General features: G+C 36.5%; 1 protein-coding gene across 1 annotated transcript in view; it reads left to right on the top strand.

The window, feature by feature from the left end:
• ALK (ALK receptor tyrosine kinase) overlaps positions 1 to 18,777 on the top strand; it is a 680,353-nt gene that overhangs the window by 535,786 nt on the left and 125,790 nt on the right. Inside the window, exons 7-8 of the mRNA XM_081944717.1 lie at positions 10,113 to 10,247; positions 11,760 to 11,860. Of these exons, the coding sequence (XP_081800843.1) occupies positions 10,113 to 10,247; positions 11,760 to 11,860 (236 nt within the window). The remainder of the gene's footprint in view (positions 1 to 10,112; positions 10,248 to 11,759; positions 11,861 to 18,777) is intronic.

Raw genomic sequence — 18,777 nt, 5'->3', positions numbered from 1 at the left:
TTTGTTTGAAGTGGTGTAGGGTTTCCTGCCTAAGCAGGGGGTTGGACTAGAAGACCTCCAAAGTCCCTTCCAACTCTGTTATTCTATTCTATTCCCAGATTAGATGACTACATTATCTAATCTGTAGTCAGGAGGAGGACACCAAGGAGGAGCCCACCAAGATGGGGAAGCCCATATAGTAATTAAAATACAGAACATTTTGTTGTTGTTGTTATTCAGTCTCTAAGTCATGTCTAACTTTTTCTGATCCCATGGACCATAGCACACCAGTCCCTTTCTCCCATCCTCCACTGTCTCCCTGAGTCTGTCCAAACGCATGCCCACCATGTCAATGACACTATCTAACCATCTCATACCATCCCTTCTCCATTTGTCTTCAATCTTTCCTAACAGGATCTTTTCCATTGAGTCCTCTCTTCTCATTTGGTGGCCAAAGTATCTGAGCTTCAGCTTCAGTAAACAGTTGAGGTCTATTTAATAGACTTTAAGTAGGAGAAGGCAACTGAGTCAAACCTGAAGACAGGGATAAGGTAGAAAACACAAAGCAGTCCACTTCCATTGTATTCATAACCATGGGAAAGGAATATAGGCATCCGGATATTTTCATTTTAAAATAGTGTTAAGTAACAAGATATGTCTGAAGGCTTAAAATGGAGCCAACATGGAATTTATAAAGCTTAAATTTATAAAGTAACAACAGGAGAAGGGAAAAAAGGCAGGAAGGATAAGCAGACATCAGTTATTACATAAATCCTGAATTATGTCTCTGAAACAGAGTGAATCATGATGATTCAGTTTCTTACTATATGTGGGAGGCAGAAGTGTGTGAAATAAGATTAGAGAATGACTTTTCCCCACACATCCTCTTGTTGAGAAAGGAAATTAGTTGCATGCATTTTAGATGAAACATGAGCTAGTAACTGCAATGTCTTGAGAATTCTATTCAGGGTTTTTTTGTGATGAAAAGGGGCCAGTTTATTTGAAATGTGCTGGTAGGTGTGATTCAGCTCAAATTACCCACAAAGGAAACAGTAGGAGATAATTTTTATAATGTTACAGCATCCTTCATAAACTACTAAATAGCTATCTATAAATCTATCTATAAATCGAGAAGTTACCTGCACAGTCATTTCTGAATGACTAGGCATGCTGAATATATTCTTTCTCCCTATAGAAATGCCTCTAACCCCATTTCATACCAAAACAGTGTTCCAACAGTGCAAAAGATAGGGCTTGTGTGTTAACAGTTAAGGAAGGCAGTTTACTGAATTTTAATATATTTTATCGAGGGAAACTAATCAACATACAACAGAGTTAAAAGGTCAACAGAACCTCAAAACAAATAAACAGAGCAATACAAAAAGGAAAAAGGTATAGAAATTATATAATTAACAGAGCAACCTATTCTTGTCACTATGAAAATAATCTTAATATATATCCAGTAGGTTTTAATTCTATTTGATCTTGGTTTTGTATTATTGGAGGATTCTTAGTCAACTTGATCACACTTTCAAATAGAAATAAGAGGTGTAAATATTTATATAAATAGAATGATGTACAATAAAGCTATAATGATGTTAGAAAATTTGATTCCAGTCTATTGTTTTTCAATCTTCAGAGAGATAATTACATCTTGGTATGCATAGAAGATGAGAGTAGGTGTTTGCAATTATTTTATAATGCCAAGCATGCACATAGTAGCCAGGGTCATTGGGAGTTTGGTGGCATACAAATTTATAATAAAAATAATAACTTGAATTATTAAGTTTTGCATCTAACTATAGATTACCCACACATAATAAGTATACAGAGGGGTATCCCAAGTCTCTGCCTTAGACCCAGTATTTTTCAATATATTCATCAGTGATTTAGATGAGGGGATAGAAGCAGAACTCATCAAATTTGTAGGAGACACCAAGCTGGCAGGAATAGCCAACATTCCATAAAGTAGTTTTAAGATACAGAAGGACCTTGACAGGCTGGAACACTGGATCCTATATAACAAAATGAAATTCAATGATGAGAAAAGTAAGATTCTACATTTAGGCAAGAAAAAACAAATGCACAAGTATGGAATAGGTAGTACCTTTATCAATAGTAGTAACTGTGAGAGTCTTGGAGTCCTAGTAAAAAATCACTTAAATAGGAACCAGCAGAGTGCTGCAGCTGCCAAAAAAGCCAATGCAGCCCTAGGCTGCATTGACAGAGGGATAGAATCAAGGTCACATGAAGTGTTAATGCCACTTTATAATGCCTTGTAAGACCACACTTTGAATATTACATCCAGTTTTGATTGCCATGATGTAAAAAAAGATGTTGAGACTCTAGAAAGAGTGCAGAGAAGATCAGCAAAGATGATGAGTAGACTAGGACATATAAAGAACAGTTGCAGGAATTTGGTATGTTTAATGGAAAAAGGAGTAAGGGTGATATGATAGCAGAGTTCCAATATCTAAGGGGCTGCCACAAAAAAGGAGGGGGTATTAGGTAGAGGTATAACCTATTCTCCAAAGCATCTGAAGGCAGGACAAGAAGCAGTAGATAGAAGCTAATCAAGGAGAGAAGCAATCTAGAACTAAGGAAAAAATTAGTTAAGACAATTAAATTGGTGAAATGACTTGCCTCCAGAAGTTGTGGGGTGCTCCATCACTGAAGGTTTTTAAGAAGAGATTGGACAACCATTTTATCTGAAATGGTATAGGGTCTTCTTCTTGAGCAGGGGTTTGGACTAGAGTACCTCCAAGGTCCCTTCCAACTCTATTATTCTGTATTAGACAGGTATATTTCCAGTCTTTGGCTATGGCAGGGAAGATAGGAAAGAAAAATGATGGTATAATATTCAAATATAGCCAGGAAGCCCATGGCTCTATGTTACATATAGCTTGATATTCAATGATTGTTACAATGTAATAATTTATATTATTATTTTTTGAATAGACACAAACAAACAAGACACAACAAACACCATAAAAACATATTCCATTACAAATTATAAAAAGTGTGTCAATTGGTTACAAAGAACTTTCATGCATCCCTTCCACAGTCATCACCTATAATCCATATCAAATTATATATTTTACACCAAATATATTTATATATATTACTATCATCATACCTCATCCTTCATATGACTATAGTTGTTTCAACATCCCTTTATAACAAATATTCCAAAATTCAAAGCAAAACCATATAATGGCATTCCATTGTCTATTTTCAATATCATCCAACAACATTCTATCTTTGTGAAACGTTCTAAATAAAAATTAATTATGTTTGATAACAAAGTTTCTAAACCTCCTTTCTTAATCACTGTTTACAATTTATATCCAATTTCAATATTATATGCTTTCATACATAACTAAGTTTCAAAACTTCCTTTCATGGTCACCATTTAAAATTTATACCAAATTTCCTCTTGTCGAACCAATATATATGTATACATTATATCATTATCAATTATTTATCTAACTATATCCATGATCAATCCAATTTCAATATTATAGGCTTTTATACATAACAAAATTTCTAAACTTCCTTTCATGGTCACCATTTAAAAATGTATACCAAATTTTCTCTTGTCAAACCAATGCACATGTATACATTATATCATTATCTATGTAGCTATATCCATTATCACTTCATTTTTAACATAATGTTCTAATTTTAACTATTTAGCTAGTATTTTGTTAATAACTTTCATGTCTCAATCTGTGTCTTTCCAGTAGTAGTACAGTCTTATTTCTTTTGCCTTATGTGGGATTAATCTTCTGGTTATTTCCTTAATCAACTTTGTGTGGAATTCTTTTTGCACCTTGTTGCTTGTTGCATGTCTTATATATTTTCAAAACCTTTCATCAGCTTCTTTAATCAGCTTATCTTTGGTTATTAGTAGTGCTTTTGTCAAAGTTCCTCTCCTTAAATCCATCAATTCTTCTCTTTTTTCTCCTTCTATACCTTGAAATTTGGGGTAGAGCTCATTTCCATCTCTCTTCCCTTTCCATGGTCCATTCTTTCCATTTCCAACCACGCACAGATCACTGTCAATATTCACAGTTATCTTGACTCTTTGTTCATTTTTCCCTTGGGTTTTTGAGAAACTAACCTCCACTTTTTCCATTAGCTGGCTATCTTCAATTTCATCAAATTTTGCTATATTACCATCTTTATTTTCCAATTTCCTCTCAATTCTCTGATGTTTCTAATAATTTTTGAATTTCAGACATAATCTGTTGTAATGTTATGGTTTCTTCTTTGTATTGTGTCATTGTCCAATTTATATACACTGCTACTCTAGTTGGAAAACAAAGCTTTGCTTTTCACTTCTCTCTCATTGCCAAAGAGACATCCAAAGGGCACCTGCATAAACAACCCATCTTATCTCTTTGCAAGCTAAAACCTTTGAAGTGCAAGGTCAAAATGATCAAAGAAAAGAGAGAGAAAAATATTTCCAGAACTCAGCCTCCAACCTCCAAGTGGCAGTATAACTTCTTTTCCCTCTGATGTTACTGCTTTCTTTATATTCCTTTTATATCCTCTTTATATTCCAAGCTTAAAAGAAACAAGGCTCTTAAATAGAACAAAATAAAAAGAAAAAAACCCCATCCAAGCCAGTATTGTGCAAATAATAAAAAAGATTTAATCCATAGGTTTAAAAAAATGTAGTAGAAGAAAAGCCAATACTTTCACTTTAAAAAGTAGGAAGTGTTTGCAAAACTTCCATCCATAGAAGACACTTTTAAAAAAAGGATAACACACTGTCCAAAATAGCTTAAATTCGCCACTTATTTTCTTTTCTTTTCTTTACAAGTTTGATTTGGTTTTAATCTTTTTTGGGCAGTCTCTTTTGTAAAAATAAAATTTCCTCACCAGATGGACACACTTTCTCTTTCTGCTTTCCTCCGGTTGCAGAGCTGTCCCGACTTCAGCAGCTTAGGGCTGCGCTTCTATTGCCAGCTAGAAGAGATTCTCTTGGATCAATCAGGGACTTTGCGATGTCCCTGAAATCAGCAAGACGTACTCTTCCCTGTCACTGTCTCTTCGGGATGATTTAGGTCCAGATGGACCACCCAGCGGAGAAAGTATCGGCTGCGATCTCGGAGCTCCGAGATTGCACGTCCATATCATTGCGACGTCAGCTCCTTTCTCCAATGTAATAAAATTAAGGGGAAGTAGATTGACATTTCCACTCACTGATGAAACTCATTGAATGACATTGGCTTAGCCTACCTAAAAAGATTTTATGTGGATAAATTTCCAGAAGAGTCATATGTAGCTGCTTGGAGACTTTGGAGAAAGGGCAAATTATAAAGAGTTGCACCTTTTAATCATATGTTACTGGGGAATATTTTAAATAATTATAGAATTATAGTTTTTGTTTAAGAGAAATATGTTGTATCATTACCTAAAAACAACCTGTTTTTTATTTAAAATTATATAGAAAACTTTTAACTAAAAAATAGCAAGGTGTGATGAGCCATTAGTTGCGATTCAATAGATTCTTGGTGGGTTTATTGATTAAAATGTTATTCACCACATTTCAGAATGAATTTAACAATATACTGCTAAGGAGAACTTCTCTGAGAAGGTATATTATACCCACGGTGTTTGGTTTATCGTAATGCATTTGACAGGTCTGCTTTTGTATATGAATCCACCTAAATTTACAAATGAGAACCTCAGAAAGATACTTGGAGCACATGATATCTGTGCAAATCCGTTCCTCCTTTCAATTATGCTTATCAGAGTCTGATCTGGGCAAACTGAAAAATAATCATGGCAATTTTGCCTAACACACAAGTTAGATATGTTAAATCTTGCCATGGAACTGGGGTAAATGATTGTCAGTAGTTCCACTACATGCAGGAAACATTACAATAAATGAAGAAGTCTGTGTTTTCTCAGCACCAAACAATCAGAGCTTCATAAAGTTACATTTATGAGAAATAGAAGTCTGGGCTAGCAGTTACACTGCTAATACTTCTTTATTTAGAGTTCCACACTCAGTTTCCCTGCCATTTTCCCCGATATTCTAGACCCTAGGCAGTATTTAATGCTTAGACATTTCCCTCAAATGTTCTACTTCATTACACCATTCTATATACTATACTTTAGCACAAAGTGAATTAAACTGAATGGCATGCAGGGCTGCTTCAAGAAGAATTCAAGGTGCATCTAGTTTGACAGTCTATTCTGATTTAGCCTGAAGCTGCATCAGAATCTCCTGCTGATTTGGAGAATGGAATCCAATTATAGAAGAATGAATGAGGCATTCTCTTTAAAGGGGAGAAACTGGTAGAATTTTATAATCAAATATTTTTCTGACTTTTTCCAAAACATACCCCCATAGAGGGCAGAAAAGAGCAGAGGAAATGTAATTCCTCAAGTTGCCTTTGTCGTAAATGAGCAGTCCCTTTTTTGTCTGCTGGCTACATGACCTCCGTCAGTTACAGATCATATCATACAGCCCATGTCATGGTACGTCTTCAAGAACAACACTTGGTAATCACAGAGTAAGTTTGTATTATCCTCACGTTCAGTACTGATGAAAAGAAGTAAAGTAACATAGGTACAGTAAGACAGGCTGGAAAACTACAACTTGAAAACCAATCAGCACTAGGGAAATATGAAGTAATGGTTTAATTTAGTATAAAACCACTTCCTATGTTTTTACTATAACATAGTTGGATTCATATTCACTGTCATCACAGCAAATGATGGTTTAACTGTGATTATTTATTTGCTTTAAAAAAATGTTCAGGTTAGCGGTGGAAATAAACATGCTCCAAATCATAAATACCTGCCATTTCCAGGGTTCTGTGCTCATGGGACTGTTTAACAGGATTGATATCCTCATTTACTTTTATGACGAAGATCATGTGTATGTATATGTCTTTATATATGCAGATTACTTGCCTCTGCTGAGCAATTGTTCAAGAGATTTGTGTCTATCGCTCAGCAGTAACAAAGGTCTAGCTTAAACTATATGACACATATTTATTAAACTTTGCCCCGAGAAGTTGGGATAGATGGATGAATGTATGTTTTGTTTGGCTTGCATTTGGAAGTGTATTGCTAATCTAAACCGAATCTCCTGGATGATGTATGGACTATAACAGTCACCCTTCAGAATTCATACCAGAATGGTGTATATATAGTCCACGTTCCCTTAAACTCTCAAAGCGGAAAGATACATTTCTCAAATACATACATAAATTAATTTAAAATGTTCATTTAAAATTTAAAAACAACATATAATAAATTAATAGATGCATACTGGAAATAGCCAAACCCATTCATACCTGTAGATAAATGGATGAACAGAAGGGTAAAACTCCTTTATTTTTATGTCTGTGTGTGCCATTTAACACATGGCCCATTATAGCATTATAGAATTTTGATACATGCTTTATTTCTAAAAGTGGAAAAAATGAAATAACAATAACCTCACACTAACATTTTAGTTGATACATTTTCTTCCTCTATAGAATTGACCTTGGGCAAGAAATAAATGTTTTAAGTATATAAACAATGTATCATGTTTTTGAAGGTGAATGGGTTTTTGAAATCTGGTTGTCCAGTATGAAGTTTAAGAAAAGGGCAAGCTGAAATGTTGTTTTTATTTTACCAACACCTTACCAGGAACAAAAAGAACGAAGTTAAATAAGAATGGAAAAAAAAGAGTTCTGTGGAACTACTGTCTTCTATATGCACATTAGAGTTAGTATTGATTCAGTTATTGCTTGGAATGCAATAGATTATAAATTCATCTTTTAAGCACAAAACCTTTCTTAAGATGGTAAAGTGTTACTGAATAAATATGAATTTTAAATGGAGAATTTCCAAAAAAAAACTAAGTCAAATTAAGATGCGGTGTGTAAGTTAATGGTTGCATGAGTTAAATTTAACAGTAACTAGTGTGTGATGGGGTGTCACTGAAAAAAAAATCAGTTTTTAAATAGCAAAAACATGCAGTAGTATCCATAATGATCTCCAACCTTGTTATTCATTGATGTGCTCTAGGAATCAGCTGGTCACTTAACTTGGAATTTAGTTCTATTATTTAAATATATGATAGGATTAAGAATTTTCTACATTATAAGTAAAAAAAAAAGCAATCCTTGTAAATCTGGTCCTTCTTTGATCCCACTGGCAAATGATTCACTTAAAATGTCACAGACTCATCTCAGTTATCTACAAAGTCTTACGAAATGCAATGTACATTAAAGGTACCTCTTCAGTAAAAAGAGAAAACTAGAAAATTAAAGGAAAATTCTAATTTTCCTATTTTTACTAATGCAGTTTATTGCTATTTATTGTTTAATTAATATAAGAACTGAAGTTATGGAATTATCTGAAAGTTGAACCTGAAGATATAGCTAATGACTGATGATACATTATAATTAAAACCATAAAATATATGAACTATGCATTGCCAATCCAAACTTCTTCATCAGTTCATATGGCATCCTTAGAAAAAGAACTATTTTTAGGCAGCACCCATATATACATGTAGAAAGATGAAAATAATCCTGATCCTATTTTACACAGTTCCCATAAGATCATGATTTGTTTCCTTTAATCTCCAGTAATTGTGGAACTGCAACTTTCATCTTCATCAGGCAGCAGGGCCAAAATAACCAATATTCAAGAATGATAGGTATTGTAAACCAACACTATCTGTAAGAATCACTTTGATAATGTTTGATGCCTAGTCTCAACTTTGGTAGAGAGTGGGTGAAAAAAATGTTTGTGTTGGTTTATTATTTATTTATCTATTTTTACACAATGATTTAGTAAAATTATTGTATACTAGACCACCCATAAGTTTCAGAAATGTTCAGAATGACCATGGGTCACCAAAAATTCAGTGGCAGCAGATGTGACTTCTAACTTTCTGTTGACTTCCCTATTGAGTTTCCTGGTGGGGAGCTGGCAGTGTCAGAAACCCTCCCTCCCTCTTCTTTCCTTTCTTCTTTCCTCCCTCTTCCTTCCTCTATCATCTTTACTCCCTTCCCTTCCTAGCCAGTAGGTAAGTGGCTGCTGTTGGGTGGAAGATGGATTGAAGAAGTGTGTGTGTGTTCAAAGAGTTCAAAAACCCCTTTTATTAATTTACTGTGAATTCTGCTCATTCACGTCCAGCAAAGTCTTCCAAGGGAAGACTTACAGTCACAGACCTGCCTGGCCGATATCTGCAAAACTTGCAAGGAGTCTCAGAGAGTCACAAACCAATTAAATGAACTAATTGTCTCCTGAAAACTCCACTCCCCTTTTGCTCCTCTTTTATTTCCTCTGGAAGGGGCCATTCATCATCCAACTGTGGCCTTACTGCCAAGTCGACCCCTGTTCTTTAACTATTTCCCTCATCTGGCAACTCTGCGCATGTGCACACTGGGAAGAGGCTCCAGCTATTCATCTGCCTCACCGATGCCTGACTCTGAAAGCAGCTGATAGCTGGCATACAGCTCTAGCCCCCTCTCTGCCTCTGACACAGAACCCTCATCAGAGCCTTCCCCAGACTCCAGGGCTGGCCCATGTTCCTCCCCAACCTCCTCACTGTCCGAATCTGCTGCCAGCTCTGCTGGCCACTGGTGGGCCACAACAGCTGGTGGAGAGTGCACCATTTCTCCACTGACATCCCTTCAAGCTTCCCACAAGCAAAGAAAATAGGAAGGTGGAAAGGAGTGGTCGGCAATTATATCATTTCCTTCTGAGTTTCCCATTGATTTGTGGGTAACTCTCAGGGTATGTTAAAATGAGGATCATGTTACTATGATTCACTGTTATGGGACAGCAGCACTGAAGAGCAGCAGCACAGTGGTGCTGAAGTGGCAAACAATTTTCCCAATTTCATTTCTTTTTGAGTAACAGGCCCCAGCATTCTGTAAGTTAGCCCATTTGAGGTACATCTGTTCATAGAGCTTTGCAGCATTTTGCCCAATTGAAGTTTTGGACACAAGAGTTTTAGTAGTTTATAGAAAGAAAATGGTCCTTTTTGTCGCAAGAACCAAAGAGAAAAGTCAGAGTTTCAAAAAGCAAATACTGAATATACTTTCTACTTTGTTCTTAGGAATTATTGATCACTTCTCTGTCTCTTGCCATTCTTCCTCATGCAGAAAACCTTCCTACTGGTTTCTATTGCTCCTTTGAGGATGGAGAGTGTGGCTGGGCTCAAAGCTCATCAACTTCACCAAAGGCCCAACTGTGGCACATTGGGAATCCAGAATATCACCACTTTTGTTCACTGAAAGGTAGATTACAGTAATGTTATATAGCTGAGTAAACTAAGCGGTATGTCAAAGGAATTAGGATGTGATGGGAATTCTTCATTTTTTTCAGCCATTATCATTTACTTTCATAGTTTGGGGGGGTGGGGGGGGTTGCTGTTGTTGTTGCAACAAGAAGAATATTTTGTGAGAAACCAGAAAATAATTTTCTCATACAGCATTAGTAAGTAGAGTCCATATCCAACAGAAATGTATGATTTTTTTAAAAAAAAAGGATAAATAGGACTCAGAAAATGTTCTTGTTTGAGATTAATAGCTTTAGTAAATTAGCAACTTTTAATTTGGTTATTAATGATGTAAATCAACAGAAGCAATGGCTTATCAACTTGATTGCTAAACCTAAGCAGGCCTGTCCCTGGTCAGTACTTGGAGAAGGCATTAATTGAGAATTCCAAGACCATTCCAGATTGGGAACTCTAAATAAATAAAGAACTAAGATGAAAGTGAACCATTTCTGTAACCTGCAAGGAAAGCTGAATACAGTAGATGCAGTCTTCAAAAATTGAGATAAAAGGTAGTCCTCAACTTATGATGGGACATATAGTGGCTGTTCAAAGTTATAACAGATATCCCCCAAAGCTACTTATGACTCAGTTTCAATGTTATGGCTGCTGCAACACCCCATTAGTCATTCACCCTTATGATCTAGCTCAGGGGTGTCCAAACTTGGGGACTTTAAGACTTGTGGACTTCAACTCCCAGAATTCCCCAGCCAGCCATGCTGGCTGGGGAATTCTGGGAGTTGAAGTCCACAAGTCTTAAAGTTCCCAAGTTTGGACACCCCTGATCTAGCTCTCCCAGCCAGCCCAGTCACTCAGTTACCTAAGGGAGTCTCAAACAAACTCCATTACAATTTTAACTCAAGGTCTACCTGTAGTTTTTTTTAAGTTAGTCGATGATATTAAATAACTGTAGGAAGAAAAGATTGTTTATTTAAAACATTCAGTAACTAAGAGCATTGAATTACCATTCTTTTAGTGCTTTCTCCCAACAAGATATGCTAGACTACTCTCCTTATCATAATCCACCCGCCAGTTAACTGAACTTTAACAGATCTTGAGTCTGTCCTGTTGTGAATGAATGCTTTATAAACATATAAATGACCCTCCTCTTCTAGCTTTGGTGAGATAGTATTTCTTCCTCATTTATAGCAGAAATGGTTCATTTTATGATTCATTCAGAATCATAAAAAATAGATGCCTTTTTGATACAAATCACAATACTATACATTGTACGTGATTGAAAGAGAGATCTTGGGAAATAAATGAAATTGTATTATTATATCTAAAGAATGTTGAAAATGTCTAGCATAATATATAAGACCACCCGCGATTTGCATGTACATGAAGGGTCATTCCACAACTCTTGCGACACAGAGACCCTGGCAGATTATGTTGCTATACAAATCTTCCATGAAAACATTAACTAATTTCCCTCTAATCACATATGTATCTTTTATCCTGTTTTTCTCTGCAGAATGTGCCCTTTTGCTTAACACCAGTGAAAGTCCCTTTGCAGAGACAGTTATGGTGACTAGTGCTGTATTTCCAGCTCCAATGAAGAATTCTCCCTGTGAGGCAAGTATGTTTAGATAGGTTTTTTTAAGGTTTCAAAAGTGTCCCTTGCAATTTTATGAATATCTATGTCATCCTTTATTTTGAAAAACCTTGAATATAATTGGGGGGAAAAACGCATTCACCAGAATCACAAGGCAGCCAAGACCTTTGTCTATCTGCATGCCAGCTTTTGCCCATGCTGTGATTTACAAATGTATGTAAACATACATAATGGAATCTTGGATCAATCATAGTGCTTAGATATATCATAAAGTTATTAATATATGTGCATAGATATATGCCATTGCTGTATGGATTAGTATTTTTTTAAAAAAGAATATAATTTTAACATTTATTCCTTTCATTCAGTGTCATGATAGCTGCCAGTCTAGATGATCACTTTAAACGTGGACTAGATAAATTGACAGAGGATGGGTCTATCACTAATAGCTGAACTTGTTTATGAAGTGGTTCCTAATCACAACATCCGTTCCTTAGCAAGGATGGTATTCAAATGTGAGCATGCATGCGTGTGTGCTCTCTTTGCTCACACGGGCCACCTCCGGGCATGCACGCAGCCTTCCACGCATGTGCTTTTGGTGAAAAAATTGCCTAAATGGGATGCCATAGAGCTGGGGCATGTGGGTGGGGCCACCCACAATTTCTGCTACTGGTTTGGACAAACCGGTCCAAACTGGTAGAATACCATCTCTGTTCCTTAGGTATAAGGTGCTAGGGATCCTCAATGTCTATGTTGACTATGGTATGGCACATAATTCTAGACTGGAGCAGTGTATATCAAGCAAAGCAACTTTAAGTTGTGTAGATTTCAGTTCCAGAATTTCCCAGTCAGCAAGCTGGTGAGCAAGATTGAGACACACTGAACTAGAGTGGGAACACTGATAAATCCCTGATAAAACCCACAATTTTCACTATCGTCTTAGTATTAGAAATCAATCACTAATTGAAGAAGGTACCCGTCACAGTGGTAGGAGTGTTGCTGGTCATTAAAAAAATTTGTTTTGAAATGGAAAATTAATTGTCTGTCTGTCTGTCTGTCATATTTGTATAACTATGTGAAACTGAGTTTAAATGAGAGAGATTTGTAAACTAACACGATTTTATGGTGAACCCAGCAATGTTGAGTTAAATCTTTAGTTTTCCCTTTCATCCTCAGCTGTGGTGATTTTCTAAGATTACAAAACTTTTGCTTTGTTGTCTGACTGCATTTGTGCCCAGCTTCTTTCATCTAATGAGATACTTACTACCTCCATCCAATTGACATGTAGACACAGATACTCTCGTTTGTTCCCCTGTTGTGTCTTGCCTTTATCCTTTTTTCTTTTTAAGAGTCTCTCTTTTTCTTTCCCCCAGCTGAGATTCTAAATATTTAAAAACTTCATTTTGTCACAGCCCAGCAAGTGTGACTGTTTCTCATAATTTGCCTGCTGTCAATAGCTGGATGAATCATTTCCCAAGATGTGTTTTAATATGCCCATAAACAAGGTGAATAATTAAATTTTCATTTAAAAGGAGGTCAAGGAAAAAAGGAGACCTACTATTGTTTTTACCTCTAACTTTTCCATGATGCTATTGAAAATGTGCTCATACAGAGCTAGCATTGCAGCTGTACTAAAGATTCAATAGACTAGAGGAGGGGGGAAGGGAGAGAGCCTGTTGAATGAGAGTCTATATGGAGAGAGAGAGATTGTGTAAAATTCTTCATTCCAAACAGGTTCTTGCTTGCAGCTTCATACACCTTTTTATTTGAGTAGCCAATGTGACTGGAATAATTCAGTAGCATTATTGAGCCTATTGCAAGGAAAGAATCAAGTCTTTGACCCTTAATCATTCCTGAGGAGGGATACAAGTGATCAGGTTTATTACAGAATAATAGCTGTGATGGTGAAATTATAATTTTGTTTCTCCAGATACCCTTCTTTTTTGCTATCAGTCCTTTTTCCAGTCAGTCTGCCTTAAATTCAGGCTCAAATTTCTATTTGTCTGCATACAAGTTTTTTTTTACCACTGACTGTTTAAATGAGCTTTTCAAAATCAGAGCATATTTTTGAGCAACTGGAATTTTCCTGAACCTGGTATCTCATTAAGAAAAATACATCTTACTGTTAAATCTATTTACCTTTCTCTTGAAAAAAATCAAAAGGGGAACAACTTAGATCCTTACTCTGTATCTGCAAAAAGATCTAAGGTGCTCTTTGAGCTCTCAGAAAATCTGTTTCTGTACATTTCCAGGAATATATGCTAAATCCATATTAAAATATTCATTCCAAACTGGATAGCACCATGAGATCAGTTAACAGGTTAATCAGAAGTCTCTGCAGATTGCATTTGCTTCTTATTTGGATCCTATCAAATCAACACATTTGAGATGGGAAGAGAAACATTGTTCTAAATCCTAGTATTGGATGATAAATGTAAAATGAGATTTGATACTTCTATCCATAGAATAGGACACACAGGAGGTCACATTGTGCTAGTAAAAACTGTTTATATACAGTAGCTCATGATGGTCTACTTTGATTGGCAGCATCTGTCTAGAAACTCAGGTGGGAGCTTATTTTGAATTCTAAACAGCTCTCCCAATCTTGCCAGGAGAGTCCCAATACTACTCTCATTATACAAGTGTTTGGAGTTTCAAATGACTTCATTTTGAGTCAAAACACTTAAGAGATGGTCAGAACAATCTTGTAAAATTGGAACAACCTATTTTAAACTAGATTTTTTTTCTAACCTTGAAATATTTAGCATACTTCTATATAAAAAGAGACTGGAAATCTTAAACTTTAAAACCAACCTAAAAGGTGTGAGTCAGGAAGATGTGTGTGTGTATAAAACTGGTAGGATCTGTAAATATGGAGCTACCATTTGAAAATAAACTTTCTTTTCGTCCACTACTAAGAAATCTTACTCTGAAGCTGACAACTGTTCTAATGCATAAAAGGTTCATACCTAGCTGGATTAGTTTATTCTAAGCCATTTTGCACATTAGAGATTAATGCCTACACTCAGCTTCATGCTTTGTTTATCTAGTTCTTGCAAACATCTAGGAACCAAATCCTGAATGAGTTAGGCAACTACGTGGAAGCATTAGAATCAGAAAATGGTCTAAGATCTCCGCTCTCTGGATATGAGCATTGTAGTACCAAGCAGCACATTCTGTCTTCCTGGATGAAAAAGTCAGCAAGCATAGAATAAATCAGCAGTTCTTGGTATCAGCAAGTTGCTACTCTGTGGCACAAATGTCACAGGATATAATAGATCCTTGCAGTTTTAGGCAAAAACATTTAGGAGCTGAACCCTGAACCAGTTAAAACTTCAAAGATATTTTTAACAGGCAGTTCCAAGAAAGGATTATAATCCCAAAATGGTTTAAGATCTCCTCTAACTTTGTCCACAATGGATAGACATTTATCCAGAATGGTACAGTCTCCTGCTTTAGGAGATTGGACTAGGTGTCTTCCAGTCCCTTTTGTCCTCTTCTATTGCTGAAGCTACAATAAGTGACAGAAACTATGTATTTGTTGGCAGGCATTAGAAACAGTCTTTTTACTCTGAACATGTACAGTATTTATATTCTATCTTAGACAGATTCATGTCATTTCACTGAAGGACTGAATCTGCTTACAATTTTGTGATTAATTTGCCTCAATATACAAGGCTTGGCCAAAACCAAAACCTTAAAATGCTGTTCTTATGACATTGCCATCCCTTTTCAAAAACACAATGCTGAAAGGAGTTTCATTTCAATATGAACAAAAATGTGAATAGATCAGAGAAGGAGTTTCCTGCATATTGAATCGTCATATATCTCATTTTGAGAGACTCCATCAGGCAAAAATTGTTTCCATTGGAAAGTGACAGGAAAATATGTGATCCTAATGATGTGTTCATCCTTCTTCCCATAAAACATATTCTGACCTTGCTGTCCCAGGGGAAATTGAATGATCTAACTTTATGTTAGCTCAGTGTCAAATATATTCCATTGCAGGTGCTATTTCACCTTCCATATATCTATCATATGATTAAAGTTCCCCAAAAGTTTTATGAACAAGAAACTGTCATCACTGAATCAGGATATTATTGTCAGAAGGCAAACTTCAAAGTTCTTTGGTCACTAATCTCTTGTCCAACAGATAATCAAGGTGGCTTCAGCCTCTAGCAGGATAGAGTAGAATTATAGAGTAGAATTATGAATCAACAATCATAGTCTTCCTTTCTATGTATGGTTTTACCTCTGCTAGAGGAGAGAAGGAAAAACCATTGCTCTTTTGCATATACGAAGCATATAGGGTGCTATTTTTAAATCAAGCAAGTAGTGCAGAGATATGAATGCCATTCAGGTGGAAACTCTAATCTTATCAACTGTATGAAGTATTATTGTTGATACTGCATATTTTCTTCCTCTAACATTACTTCTACCAATAGTGCATCCATCCAAGATAATTCTTAATTTCCTATCTTCTAAGGAAAGAAAATGGGAACATTTATTTGTTTGTTTACTTATTTCCTGCTTAGTAAAGCACTGGGCTCTTTCAGAATCATTGTCATGAAAGCAGTCTCTTTAGGGGCAGGGTAGTAAGTGCACAAATATAGTAGAATCTACTATATTTGTGTAACTACCCTGTCCCATATCTACTAAATAGATTATACCTACTATCATAGATAGTATAGATAGTAACTATCTGCAATAGAAGATATCCCAAAAGTATAAAATGTCCTAAAGAAGCCAAAAGTTTGTATGCATTTACTGTGTAATAGTTTCTATATTATGTAGAAATTAACTTCCTGGCTATACTGTACATTTTTCTAAGAATGTCATACAGTCAAGAATCTATCTGATTTTATAGCTTATAACTGTTATGTTAAGGAACATCTTGTGTCTGGTTAAATGCCAAGGGTTTCAGTGTAAATATTGGTGCTATAGTAGTTATACTTTAGTGTGGTTTATTTTAACTCCGGACTGAAACAATGGATTCATCTCCTAATTCTTTATGCAGCTTCCTATTTAGTGAATCAGTTAAGCTGTCGAAGCATTGATGAGTCAATGTCCACTCAGGCTGGGTAATTACATTCCTAATAGAATTTCTGGCTTTCGTTTTATGAAAATTCCTGGCAAGGGAGTCATTTTGTAGTAAAGGGAAAAGCCAGAAATAATGGCATTCTTTTATCAGTTATTTTAAAACGTAGTAGAAGTTGCTTTCATCGCACAGAGCGTGCCATCTACCATCGCTGAAGATTTCATACATGAAAGGAATGCCAGTCCTATTGGACATCGGGATTCGAGGCGGGCAGATGACAGCCTGCTCTTGTTCGGTTCAGCTGGACTCAGCATGTCCGCCTGCCTCAGAATGTTCTACTGCAGAGCTCAGGAGCTGAGAAATAAAAGTGAAAGGCATTCATTCAGGAAACATGCCAGCTAATTCAATCTGAGCCAGTTCGTTACAGTCTCATACATTGCTTTTTGCAAATATGTTGAGCTCCCATATAGGATGCCAGTAATTTCTTTCATCCAAGCAGCTGATGTGAGCAAACTAAAAGATCCTTTCCAATTTACCAAAGGCTTTAGGTCTCTATCTAGTCTTTTGGATAATAAGGTGAGGAAAGAATACGACCTCAGGATTTTCAGATAGGCCAAAACTCTCTGCCACTCTCTTGTTTCAGTTGTGATTCCTACACACCTGAGTACATAGTTGTCTGGATTGTCAATCTGAGCGGCACCCTCAGACCTGTCTCCAGCTCAAATTAAGAATTGCCTGGAAGACTTGGGTGCCCAGCAACCATAAAGGCAGGGGTGCTGGAAACTTGCATATTCTTCGATATTGTGTTTGGGTTACAACTAGAACATACTGGATCAGAGGCTTCTAAGTAAGAAGCCTAAAAAGTGAGATCAAAAAACTTATATTCTTTGAGCTATCAACTGTTTCTCTTCTAAGGAACTCACATGTTCCATGCTGGAACTCAAGGATCCACATTTTTGTCTCAGGCCATTGTTGCAAACCATAAGGAAAGAACTGGCCAAGAAGGGAAAAAGTACTAGATTGGGGATGGTGAACCTTTCTGGCACCAAATGCCCAAACCAAAATTTGTGTGCATGTGTGCGTGCCAGAGCACTGGAAATTCTAAGACCAGCTGGCCTGTGTGTGCATGCCTGCTTTTTGGCCATTTTGGGCCATTTTTGAGGCTGTACTTTGAGCCATTTTCCAGGCCACTTTTTGGGCCAAAAACAGCCCCCAAAAGGCCCGAAAACCACCCTGTTTTTAGGCTGTTAGACCATTTTCTGGCGCTCCAGCACCCATGAAGACCAGCTGGAAACCAGAAAAGCAGCTGGCGATGGCGCATGTGCCCACAGAGGGGGCCCTGCATGCCACCAGAGATTTTGCATAGCTTAAGAAATGTCTTAAGACATTAACATATTTGTTGAATCAAGACTTTTATGGTCCTTTCTTGCTCAGGCATATTGTGCAGTGTGCTTCAGTAGGCAAGAAGCAGACCAGCATAGCTACCACAGCATTTATTGACTTAAACTAAAATTGAGGAACAACAGGCAATGCCTGTAATTTATACCCTGGGCCCACAGGGCATTAACCAATCATAATCCTTGAAGAAGCCCACCCAAATATGAATGTTCTACGTTTCCCTCCCAAAAAGTTGAAGTTAACAGTTAGGGTCATATAAAGGTTAGTTTTACTTTAGTAGGACTTAACACAACTATATATATTCAATACATAACATGAACTTCTTCTCAAGGTCAGAGCAGGAAATATCATGGGCAACGGAGGTCTGTATCATAGAGTAGCAAATTTGTCAGTCTCCGAAAAAGTCTGAGAAGGGATATCACTATGTTATACTAGCTTGCAGTTCTTCCTGTTGGGCAGAGTTGGGTGCTAGCCAGAAGCTGCCTTGAATCCCTGCCAAAA

Source organism: Natrix helvetica (assembly GCF_964273705.1).
Source record: "Natrix helvetica genome assembly, chromosome: 2".
NCBI classification, from domain to species: Eukaryota; Metazoa; Chordata; class Lepidosauria; order Squamata; family Natricidae; genus Natrix; species Natrix helvetica.
The sequence above is the reverse complement of the archived record's forward strand: the minus strand, read 5'-3'. Positions and strand labels throughout refer to the sequence as shown.